This window comes from Neopsephotus bourkii, unplaced genomic scaffold (genome assembly GCF_033783945.1).
Source record: "Neopsephotus bourkii isolate Nb327-2 ecotype Australia unplaced genomic scaffold, CSIRO-AGI_Nbou_v1 NB_217, whole genome shotgun sequence".
NCBI lineage: Eukaryota > Metazoa > Chordata > Aves > Psittaciformes > Psittacidae > Neopsephotus > Neopsephotus bourkii.
Genome location: NW_026900729.1, coordinates 1 through 11,997, shown reverse-complemented (window position 1 = coordinate 11,997; position 11,997 = coordinate 1). Strand labels below are relative to the sequence as shown.

Below are 11,997 nucleotides of genomic sequence, written 5' to 3'. Positions count from 1 at the left end.
ACCTCTTGGGGGGGGTGTTATGGAGGGGCTATGGGATAGGGGTAGATTTGGGGGTGCTGTGGGGGTGAATGTGCTGCCCTAAGGCAGCTCTATAACCCTGGAAGGGGAATCTATGGCCTGCGGGGGTGCCCTATATCAAAGCGATCACATTTATGGCCTGGGGCAGGCAAGTATAGGGCCCAGAGAGGGGAGCTCATGGCCCTTGGAGGCTGGGGGGGAATATATGATGGGGGGGGGGGGAAGGGGGGGGGGCACGGACAAAGCAGCTCCATACAGGGCCCAATGGGGCTGTATGGCCCGAGGGGGGGCGGGTCTATGGACCGGGTGGGGGGGGGGGGAAGCTCCTCCCGCCCTGCTCCGGCTTCAGTTTCCTGCCCGGGCGGGGCCGGGCCGCGCCCAGCGCGCAGGGGGGGGGGGGTTTGGGGGGGGCCGGTCCCGTTCTGTCGGTCCCGGAGCCGGGTTCGAGGCACGGGGAAAGGGGGGGGGGGGGGCAGCTCCGGAGGTGCCGGCAGCGGGACCCGAACCCGCGGCGCTGCGGGGCTGGGGGGGGGCTGGGGGGGGGGGCCATGGGGTCGGTGTGGAAGCGGCTGCAGCGCGCGGGGAAACGCGCGGCCAAGGTGCGGTTTGTGGCGACCTTCGAGGAGCTGCTGGTGGAGGGGGGCAGGAGCTGGTGAGAACGGGGGACCCCCTCCCTCCCCCCCCGGACCCCAAACCCAACCCCTCCCCCCCCGGGAACCCCCGATCCTGCGGGACCCCTCCAAAACCTTGCGGGACCTTCCAGCCCCCCCCCTTCCCCAGACCCCGGGGTTCACCCGGACCCCCCCCCCGGTACCCCCCAAAACCCGCGGGGTGTTCCAGGGATCCCCCCGGATCCCTTCCCTATGGGGGTTTTCCCCATTGGAGTTGGGCTCTTTGGGGGGTGACACCGCCAACCGCCACCCCCCCCCCACTTCCCCGGTCCCGCCCCCCCCCCGGCCGCGTTCCCGCTTTCGTTTTGAGTTAAAAATGTCCATAAATGGGGTCGGGAAACGGCGGCTCCGGGGCTAAAAATAGACCCCGGTCCCCCCCTCCCCCCCCCGCCGGGGGTATCCGGTTCCCCCCCCCCTCCCCCCGAGCACCCGCACCTGCCCATGGAGGGGGGGGGAAGTCTCGCGCCCCATGGGGTGCCCCCCCCCCGGCCCGTGGGGCGCGGCCCCGGAGGCGCTGGAACAACGTGGGGTGACTCATGGGGGGGGCAGGGCAGTGGGGGGGGCGGCTGTGGGGGGGTAGTGGGGTCTCTATAGGGCAATGGGGCTGTTACAGGGACTGGAGCAGGGCTGAGTGTAGGGGCAGCTATGGGGCTGCAGGGGGGTCAGTGTAAGGGTGCAATGAGCTTTATATAGGGGCAGCTATGGGGCTGCAGGGGGGTCAGTGTAGGGGTGCAATGAGCTTTATATAGGGGCAGCTATGGGGCTGCAGGGGGGTCAGTGTAAGGGTGCAATGAGCTTTATATAGGGGCAGCTATGGGGCTGCAGGGGGTCAGTGTGGGGGTGCAATGAGCTTTATATAGGGGCAGCTATGGGGCTGCAGGGGGGTCAGTGTGGGGGTGCAATGAGCTTTATAGGGGCAGCTATGGGGCTGCAGGGGGGTCAGTGTGGGGGTGCAATGAGCTTTATATAGGGGCAGCTATGGGGCTGCAGGGGGGTCAGTGTGGGGGTGCAATGAGCTTTATATAGGGGCAGCTATGGGGCTGCAGGGGGGTCAGTGTGGGGGTGCAATGAGCTTTATATAGGGGCAGCTATGGGGCTGCAGGGGGGTCAGTGTGGGGGTGCAATGAGCTTTATATAGGGGCAGCTATGGGGCTGCAGGGGGGTCAGTGTGGGGGTGCAATGAGCTTTATATAGGGGCAGCTATGGGGCTGCAGGGGGGTCAGTGTGGGGGTGCAATGAGCTTTATATAGGGGCAGCTATGGGGCTGCAGGGGGGGTCAGTGTGGGGGTGCAATGAAGTTTATATAGGGGCAGCTATGGGGCTGCAGGGGGGTCAGTGTGGGGGTGCAATGAGCTTTATATAGGGGCAGCTATGGGGCTGCAGGGGGTCAGTGTGGGGGTGCAATGAGCTTTATATAGGGGCAGCTATGGGGCTGCAGGGGGTCAGTGTAGGGGTGCAATGAGCTTTATATAGGGGCAGCTATGGGGCTGCAGGGGGGTCAATGTAGGGGTGCAATGAGCTTATATAGGGGCAGCTATGGGGCTGCAGGGGGGTCAGTGTAGGGGTGCAATGAGCTTTATATAGGGGCAGCTATGGGCTGCGGTGTGAGGGGTGCAATGAGCTTTATATAGGGGCAGCTATGGGGCTGCAGGGGCGTCAGTGTGGGGGTGCAATGGGCTTTATATAGGGGCAGCTATGGGGCTGCAGGGGGGTCAGTGTAGGGGTGCAATGAGCTTTATATAGGGGCAGCTATGGGGCTGCAGGGGGGTCAGTGTAGGGGTGCAATGAGCTTTATATAGGGGCAGCTATGGGGCTGCAGGGGGGTCATTGTAGGGGTGCCATGAGCTTTATATAGGGGCTGCTATAGGGGTACAAGAGAGTATTGGGGTGCAGTGGGGTCTGTATAGGGGCTGAAAGGGGGACAGTATTGGGGTGCAGTGTAATGGTGCCATGGGGTCTGTATAGGGTGCCACCATAGGGCTCCAAAGGGGTCAATATAGGGGTGCAGGGTAACAGCTATAGGGGTGCAAAGGGGTCTGTATAGGGGCTGCTATAGGGGCCGTTACGGAGCCGTTGCCGTTATCTATGGGGCGGCCCCACAGCCCCACCCCGCACCCACGGGGCAGGAGGAGCCGCCCCACGCCCTGAGAGGGGCCTGGGGGGTGCCCCATAGGACGGGGGAGGGGGGGGTCCCCCCATCCCTGACCCCCCCGCCCCCCCCAGGCAGCCCGACAAGCTCACGGTGGTGTGGACCAGGCGCAACCGGAGGGTCTGCTCCAAGGTGGGCTGGGGCTTCCATAGGGATCTATGGGGCCGGGCGATCGGTGGGGCCGGGGGGAAGGGGGTGATTGGGGTTCTCGGGGGGGGGGGGCGGTCTATGGGGTTGGGGGGGTCCATGGGGTGGGGGAGTTTGTGGGTGTCTGAGTGGGGGGTTCTTGGGGGGTCTATGGGGGGTCTATGGGGGGGTGTTGGGGTCTGACGGGGGGTGCAGCCCCACAGCTGGCAGCCGGGCATCGAGAACCCCTACCGGGGCATGGTGGTCTGGGTGGTCCCCGAGAGCATCGAGGTGGTCGTCACCCTCTACCGGGTGCGTGTGTGCCCCCCCCCCCACCCCGTGTCCCCTCCTCTGGGGTCCCCACTCGTGTCCCCCCCCCCCCCTCACCCTGTGCTCATGGGACCCCCAGGACCCCCACGCCTCCACCTACGATGACAAGGAATGGAGCTTCCTCATCGAGAACGTGAGTCCCCATGGGGGGGGACCCTTGCGGGATGGGGGTCCCATAATGGAGGGGGGACCCTTGGGGGGGTCCTTGTTGGAGATGGGGATCCCCTGTTGGGGTTCCCATGGGAGATGAGCATCCCCTGGGTGATGGGGTCTGGATGGGGGTCCCCTATTAGGGATCCTCTGGGGCACATGGGGGTCCCATGGGGATGGGGTCCTATTGGGGGTCCCTCATTTGGGGTCCCCTGTTGGGGTCCCCCGGGTGATTGGCTCCTATTGGGGTTCCCCATTGTGTCTCCTATTGGGTTTCCTCTATTGGGGTCCCCCGGGTGATGGGCTCCTACTGGGGTTCTCCATTGTGGCTCCTATTGGGGTTCCCCATTGTGTCTCCTATTGGGGCTCCCCCATTGGGGTCCCCCGGGTGATGGGCTGCTATTGGGGTTCCCCATTGTGGCTCCTATTGGGGCTCCCCCATTGGGGACCCCAGCTGATGGGCTCCTATTGGGGTTCCCCATTGTGGCTCCTATTGGCGGTGCCCCATTGGGGTCCCCCGGGTGATGGGCTGCTATTGGGGTTCCCCATTGTGTCTCCTATTGGCGGTGCCCCATTGGGGTCCCCCAGCTGATGGGTTCCTATTGGGGTTCCCCATTGTGGCTCCTATTGGGGCTCCCCCATTGGGGTCCCCGGGGTAATGGGCTCCTATTGGGGTTCCCCATTGTGTCTCCTATTGGGGTTCCCCATTGTGGCTCCTATTGGGGCTCCCCCATTGGGGTCCCCGGGGTGATGGGCTGCTATTGGGGTTCCCCATTGTGTCTCCTATTGGGGTTCCCCATTGTGGCTCCTATTGGGGTTCCCCCATTGGGGTCCCCCAAGTGATGGGCTCCTATTGGGGCTCCCCCATTGGGGTCCCCCAAGTGATGGGCTCCTATTGGGGCTCCCCCATTGGGGTCCCCGGGTAATGGGCTGCTATTGGGGTTCCCCCTTGTGTCTCCTGTTGGGGTCCCCCATTGTGTCTCCTATTGGGGTTCCCCATTGGGGTCCCCCCTTGTGTCTCCTGTTGGGGCTCCCCATTGGGTTCCCCTCTGACCCCCCCTCCCGCAGGAGTCCCGGGGCCGCCGCTCCGTGGTGGCGGGGGCGCCGCTGGACCTGGGCCGCCTCGGGGGGGCGGCGGCAGCGGCGGGGGGGGGGCCCCTGGCCCTGGCCCTGTCCCTGCGGCCCCGCTCCCGCCGCGTGGCGGCCGCGAACCTGAGGCTGCGGCTGAGCGCGAGCGTCCTGCGGGAGGGGCACCCGACGTGAGCGGGGAGGGGGCAGCGGGGGGGGTCAGTGGGGGGGATGGGGGGCATGGGGAACATGGGGGACATGGGGGCTGGGGACATGGGGGTCACTATGGGGGCCTGGGGGATATGGGGGACACTATGGGGGACATGGGGGCCTGGGGCATTGGGGGCTGGGGACATGGGGGTCACTATGGGGGGCTGGGGGACATGGGGGGCTGGGGACATGGGGGTCACTATGGGGGCATGGGGGACATGGGGGCTGGGGACATGGGGGTCACTGGGGGCTGGGGGACATGGGGTGGGGGACATGGGGGTCACTATGGGGGGCTGGGGGACATGGGGGTCACTATGGGGGGCTGGGGGACATGGGGGGCTGGGGGACATGGGGGCCTGGGGACATGGGGGGCTGGGGACATGGGGGTCACTATGGGGGGCTGGGGGACATGGGGGGCTGAGGACATGGGGGGCTGGGGACATGGGGGGCTGGGGACATGGGGGTCACTGGGGGGCTGGGGGACATGGGGGTCACTATGGGGGGCTGGGGGACATGGGGGTCACTATGGGGGGCTGGGGGACATGGGGGGCTGGGGACATGGGGGGCTGGGGACATGGGGGTCACTATGGGGGGCTGGGGGACATGGGGGTCACTATGGGGGGCTGGGGGACATGGGGGTCACTATGGGGGCTGGGTCATATGGGGGGCTGGGGACATGGGGGTCACTATGGGGGGCTGGGGGACATGGGGGGCTGGGGACATGGGGGTCACTATGGGGGGCTGGGGGACATGGGGCCTGGGGGACACCGGGACAACTATGGGGGACATGGGGGTCACTATGGGGGACTGGGGGATATGGGGGACACTATGGGGGCTTGGGGACATGGGGGTCACTATGGGGGACATGGGGGGCTTGGGGGACATGGGATCACTATGGGGGACTTGGGGACATGGGGGGGCTGGGGGATATGGGGGACACTATGGGGGACTGGGGGACATGGGGGACTGGGGACATGGGGGACATGGGCTGGGGGACATGGGGGGCTGGAGGACACTGGGAGGCTTGGGGACATGGGGGGCTGGGGGTCACTATGGGGGCTTGGGGACATGGGGGACACTATGGGGGGCTTGGGGACATTGGGAGACATTATGGGGGCTTGGGGGTATAGGGACACTGTGGGGACACTATGGAGGGCTTGGGGATATGGGGGATGCTATGGGGGACTTGGGGGACACTGTGGCGATGTGGGGTGGGGGCTTGGGGCCATTGGGGGATCGTGGGGGCATCATGAGGGTGCTTGGAGCCAAGGGGCCATGGAGGGGGCATGGAAGGGGTGTGGGGGACATGGGCAGGGGTGGGTGGCATCGAGGATCTTTGGGCTGTGGGGACATGAGGGACCCATGGGGGACCCGGGGGCGATACTGGGGGGGTGTCGCCATTGGGGTCAAGGGAGGGCGTTGGGATGGGGACATGGGGGGGACACTGGGGTTAAGGGGGGGAGGTTGGGGGTGGATCCGGGGACCCATTGGTGCTGCAGAGGGTGGCAGCAGAGGGGCCACGTGTGCTGAGGTGTGGGCCATGTGTGTGCCACGTGTGTGCCATGCATGTCACGTGTGTGCCATGCGTGTCACATGTGTGTGCCATGTGTGTCACATGTGTGTGCCATGCGTGTGCCGTGTGTGTCACATGTGTGTGCCATGTGTGTCACATGTGTGCTGTATCATGCATTTGCCGTGTGTGCCATGCGTGCGCCATGCGCGTGCCATGTGTGTCACATGCGTGTCACATGTGTGTGCCGTGTGTGTCATGCATTTGCCATGTGTGCCATGTATGTCACATGTGTGTGCCATGTATGTCACATGTGTGTGCCATGTGTCACATGTGTGTCGTGTGTGTCATGCATTTGCCATGTGTGCCCTGTGTGTCACATGTGTGTGCCATGTGTGCCATGTGTGTGCCATGTATGTCACATGTGTGTGCCATGCGTGTCACGTGTGTGTCACGTGTGCGCCACGCGTGTGCAGGGACGAGGACATGCAGAGCGTCGCGAGCCTGCTGAGCCGCCCGGGGGACGTGGCCGACCTGGGTGACTTCGAGAGCGACCCCGAGGAGGAGGAGGAGCCGCGAGGGGCCCCTGCCCCAGCCCCCCGAGGTGGCCCCATCCGCCCCCCAACACCCCCCATCAGCCCCCAACACCCCCATCAGCCCCCCATCAGCCCCCCATTGCCCCCCAACAGCCCCTCATCAGCCCCCAAACACCCCCCCCTAACACCCCCCCATCAGCTCCCCAATGCCCCCCATCAGCCCACCAACACCCCCCAACACCCCCCATCAGCCCCCCAAAACCCCCTCATCAACCCCCTAACACCCCCAACACCCCCCATCAGCCCCCCGTTGCTCCCCAACACCCCCTCATCAGCCCCCCAACACCCCCCATTGCCCCTCAACAGCCCCCCAACACCCTCCCATCTACACACCCCCATCCCCCCCCATCACCTTCCTATCACTGTTTCCCCCCCCCACTGCCATGGGGTTGCCCTGACCCCCCCCCCCCCCCCGTACCCCAGAGTCCCCCCGGGAGCTGCAGGCGCTGCCTGAAGAGGAGGAGGTGGAGGAAGAGCCCAAGGCCCCTCCCCCGCGCACAGGTGGGTTTTGGGGGGCTGGGGGGGATCAGGACTCTCAGCCCCCCCCCCAGGTGTCCCTGACCTGTGCCTCCTGCAGGCCCCCCCATAAAGGAGGGTGATTGTGGGGATCCCCCCACACTGGGGGTACAAAGGGACCCCCCCGGCCCTGGGGGTGAACAAACCCCCCCCCAAGAGATGGACGTGGTGAGTGGGGCTGGGGCGTCTGGGGTCACCTTGGGGGGTCTGGGGTCACCTTGGGGGGTCTGGGGTCACCTTGGGGGCTTGGGCACCCCCTATGGGGGGTCCTCTATGGATGGGAGCAGGGGGCTCAGTGACCACGGGAATGGGGGGGATCCCCTATGATCTGGGGGTTCACCATTGCTGGGGGGTGTTTGGGGTCCCCATCCCTGCCGGGGGGGCCCCATAGGGGGTGGGGACACCCCCATGCACCCATCCCTGGTGGGGGGCGGTCCCATAGGGGCTGGGGGGGTCCCATAGGGGCTGGGGTCACCCCATGCACCCATCCCTGGTGGGGGGGGTCTCATAGTGGCTTGGGTCACCCCCTGCACCCATCCCATAGGGGCTGGGGGGGTTCCTATAGGGGCTGGGGTCACCCCATGCACCCATCCCATAGGGGCTCCGGGGGGGTCCCATAGGGGCTGGGGTCACCCCATGCACCCATCTCATAGGGGCTGGGGGGGGTCCCATAGGGGCCGGAGGGGTCCCATAGGGGCTGGGGTCACCCCCTGCACCCATCCCTGGTGGGGGGGTCCCATAGAGGCTGGGGTCACCCCCTGCACCCATCCCATAGGGGCCCGGGGGGGTCCCATAGGGGTTGGGGTTACCCCATGCACCCATCCCATAGGGGCCGGGGGGGGTCCCATAGGGGCTGGGGTCACCCCATGCACCCATCCCATAGGAGCCAGGGGGGTCCCATAGGGGCTGGGGTCACCCCATGCACCCATCCCATAGGGGCTGGGGGGGGTCCCATAGGGGCCGGAGGGGTCCCATAGGGGCTGGGGTCACCCCCTGCACCCATCCCTGGTGGGGGGGTCCCATAGGGGCTGGGGTCACCCCCTGCACCCATCCCTGGTGGGGGGTCCCACAGGGGCCGGGGGGGTCCCACCGGGTCCGGGGGGGTCCCATAGGGGCCGGGGGGGTCCCACCGGGTCCGTGGGGGGTGCGGGTCCTGACGCGCCGCCAGCCCCCCCCCGGGGGCAGCGGGGCGCTGCTGCGCTGGTGCCAGGCGGCCACGGGCGGGTACCGCGGGGTCCGCGTCACCAACTTCAGCACCTCCTGGCGCAGCGGCCTCGCGTTCTGCGCCCTCCTGCACCGGCACCGGCCCGAGCTCATGTGAGGGGGGGACACGGGGGGTATGGGGGGTATGGGGGGATATGGGGATGGAGACATGGGGGGGATATAGGGATGGAGACATGGGGGGTATGGGGGGGATATGGGGGATATGGGGGGGATATGGGGATGGAGACATGGGGGGATATGGGGGGGATATGGGGGGGATATGGGGAGGTTATGGGGATGGCGACATGGGGGGGTATGGGGGGGATATGGGGGGGGATATGGGGATGGAGACATAGGGGGGATATGGGGGGGGTATGGGGATGGAGGCATGGGGGGTTAATGGGGGGATATGGGGGGGCATGGGGGGGGATATGGGGATGGAAACATGGGGGGGATATGGGGGGATATGGGGATGGAGACATGGGGGGATATGGGGGGTATGGGGGGGATATGGGGATGGAGACATGGGGGGGACAGGGGGATGGGGACATGAGGAAGACATGGGGGAGACACAGGGATGGGATGTCCTAGGGGTATGGGGGTGTATGGGGGTGATACAGGGATGGAGACATGAGGGGAACAGGGGGATGGGGCATCCTGGGGACACTGGGATGTGGGATGGGGACACCCTGAAGAGAGGAAGGGGACACTCGGGGATGGGGACAGTGGTGGGGGGATAAGGACTTGGGATGGGGGTCCCGTGGGACATGGGCATCACCCGGGAGCACCCGGAGACATGGGGGGGGTCACCCTGGGGATGGGGGATGTGACCCTGGGGACAGGGGGGGGACATGGAAGGGATCCCTGGGGGTGTGGAGAAGGACCTGGGAGTACCCTGGGGACATGGAGAGCGATGGGGCTGGAGGGGGGGGAACCCTGGGGGACCCCCAAAGGAACCAATCTCCCCCCATCCTCCCCCCCCCCAGTGACTACGAGGCTCTGGACCCCCTCGACATCCGGGGCAACAACAAACTGGTGCGTGGGGGGAGGGGGGGTGTTGGGGTGCGGGGCGGGGGGGCCCGGTTCCGGGGTCCCCTCCCCCCCATTGTGTGTGTGCCCCTCCCCCCAGGCCTTCGATGCCTTCTCCGCGCTGGGGGTGCCGCGGCTCCTGGACCCCGCGGACCTGGCGCTGCCGCCGGTACCGGACCGGCTGGGGGTCATGACCTACCTGAGCCAAGTGCGGGCCCGGCTGCAGGAGCCCCCCCCCGGCACCGCGCAGGGGGGGCCCCCGTGGGCACCCCCGGACCCACAGCTCGGGGCCGTTAAGGGGGAGCCCCCATTGACACCCCCGGACACACAGCTCGGGGCCGTTAAGGGGGAGCCCCCATTGACACCCCCGGACCCACAGCTCGGGGCCGTTAAGGGGGAGCCCCCATTGACACCCCCAGACCCACAGCTCGGGGCCGTTAAGGGGGAGCCCCCATTGACACCCCCGGACCCACAGCTCGGGGCCGTTAAGGGGGAGCCCCCATTGACACCCCCAAACCCACAGCTCGGGGCCGTTAAGGGGGAGCCCCCATTGACACCCCCGGACACACAGCTCGGGGCCGTTAAGGGGGAGCCCCCATTGACACCCCCAAACCCACAGCTCGGGGCCGTTAAGGGGGAGCCCCCATTGACACCCCCGGACACACAGCTCGGGGCCGTTAAGGGGGAGCCCCCATTGACACCCCCGGACACACAGCCTGGCTCCCTTAAGGGGGAGCCCCCATTGACACCCCCGGACACACAGCTCGGGGCCGTTAAGGGGGAGCCCCCATTGACACCCCCGGACACACAGCCTGGCTCCCTTAAGGGGGAACCCCCATTGACACCCCCACTGCCACAGCTTGGTGCCGTTAAGGGGGAGCCCCCATTGACACCACCGGACCCAAAGCTTGGGGCCGTTAAGGGGGAGCCCCCATTGACACCCCCACTGCCACAGCTCGGGGCCATTAAGGGGGAAGCCCCATTGACATCCCCACTGCCACAGCTCGGGGCCGTTAAGGGGGAGCCCCCATTGATACCCCCAGACCCACAGCTTGGTGCCATTAAGGGGGAGCCCCCATTGATACCCCCAGACCCACAGCTTGGTGCCATTAAGGGGGAGCCCCCATTGACACCTCCGGACTCACAGCCTGGCTCCCTTAAGGGAGAAACCCCATTGACACCCCCACTGCCACAGCCTGGCAATGGCCAAGGGGGGCCCCCATCAACACTCCCAAACCCACAGCTTGGTGCCATTAAGGGGGAACCCCCATTGACACCCCCAGACCCACAGCTTGGTGCCATTAAGGGGGAACCCCCACTGTCACCCCCAGACCCACAGCTTGGTGCCATTAAGGGGGAGCCCCCATTGACACCCCCAGACCCACAGCTCAGCACCGCCGAGGGGGGGCACCCCTCAGAACCCCGGCTTGGTTCTGTTGAGGGGGGAGCCCCATTGACACCCCCAGACCCACAGCTCAGCCCCACTGAGGGCCACCCCCCATCAGGCTCCATTGAGAGGGGGTCTCCATTGGACTCCCAGCTTGGCTCTGGACAGGGGGGGCCCCTCTCAGTCCCCCAGTTGGGTCCTGTTAACGGGGGTGCCCCAGGCCCCCCCCCCGACCCCCAACTCAGCATCAATGAGGAGGGGTCCCCCTCAGATGCTTCCATTGAGGGGGGGCCCTCCCGGACCCCCCCAGACCCCCCGCTTGGCCCCGGCCATGGGGGCCCCCCTCCGGCCCCTGCAGTGCCAAAGGGCGCTGGTTCCGGCCCCCCCCCGGGGGTGCTGGTGCCCCCCCCGAGGCTGCACCGCGCCGGGGGGGGAGGGAGCCGCCCCCCCCCAGGAGCCGGCCCCGCGCCCCCCCCCCGCACCAGGAGCTTCTCCCATCTGCGCGACGCTGACCTCGTGCGGAGGCGGCGCCTGGAGCGGCGCGGGGACCCCCCCCGGACCCCCCCCCGGGTGAGAGACCCCCCCCAACCCCCTCGGGACCCGCCGGGGGGGGGCGGGGCTGTTATTGTAGGGTCTACCCTAATGCCCCTCCCCCAAGGGGCCGGCCCCTGACCCCCCCCTCTCCCCAGGGTGATGGGGACACCGGGACCCCCCCCGCGGCCCCCCCAGCCAGGCCCCAACCCGGTGAGTAAGGGGGGACACGGGGGGGGTCACTGCCTCGTGCCCCCCTCCCCCCCGCCTTGACCCCCGCCTTTTGTGTGTCACCCCCCGACCCCCCCGTACAGAGACCCCAGCAGAGGAGGAGACACCGGTAAAGGGGGGGACAAGGGGGGGACACGGGGTGGAGGAGACATGGGACACGTTGGGGGCACGGGAGGGATGGGGCGAGGGGACACCGGGTCCGTGTCCATGGGGGGTTGCAAGGGGGGGTCCATGGGGGCAATGAGGACACCGGGTCCGTGCCCATGGGGGGG

General features: G+C 67.2%; 1 protein-coding gene across 1 annotated transcript; it reads left to right on the top strand.

The window, feature by feature from the left end:
• Nucleotides 1–315: 315 nt before the first annotated feature.
• On the top strand, nt 316–11,922 carry LOC133207498 (basic proline-rich protein-like; the record flags this gene model as incomplete). Its single annotated transcript, XM_061344468.1, has 13 exons — nt 316–324; nt 368–670; nt 3,181–3,276; nt 3,374–3,427; nt 4,513–4,703; nt 6,709–6,836; nt 7,231–7,329; nt 7,406–7,512; nt 8,513–8,661; nt 9,534–9,582; nt 9,677–11,533; nt 11,653–11,707; nt 11,809–11,922. Coding segments are annotated over exons 1-13 (3,211 nt in total), but the record flags the coding sequence as incomplete, so codon positions are not given.
• Between the last annotated feature and the right edge of the window lie 75 nt (nt 11,923–11,997).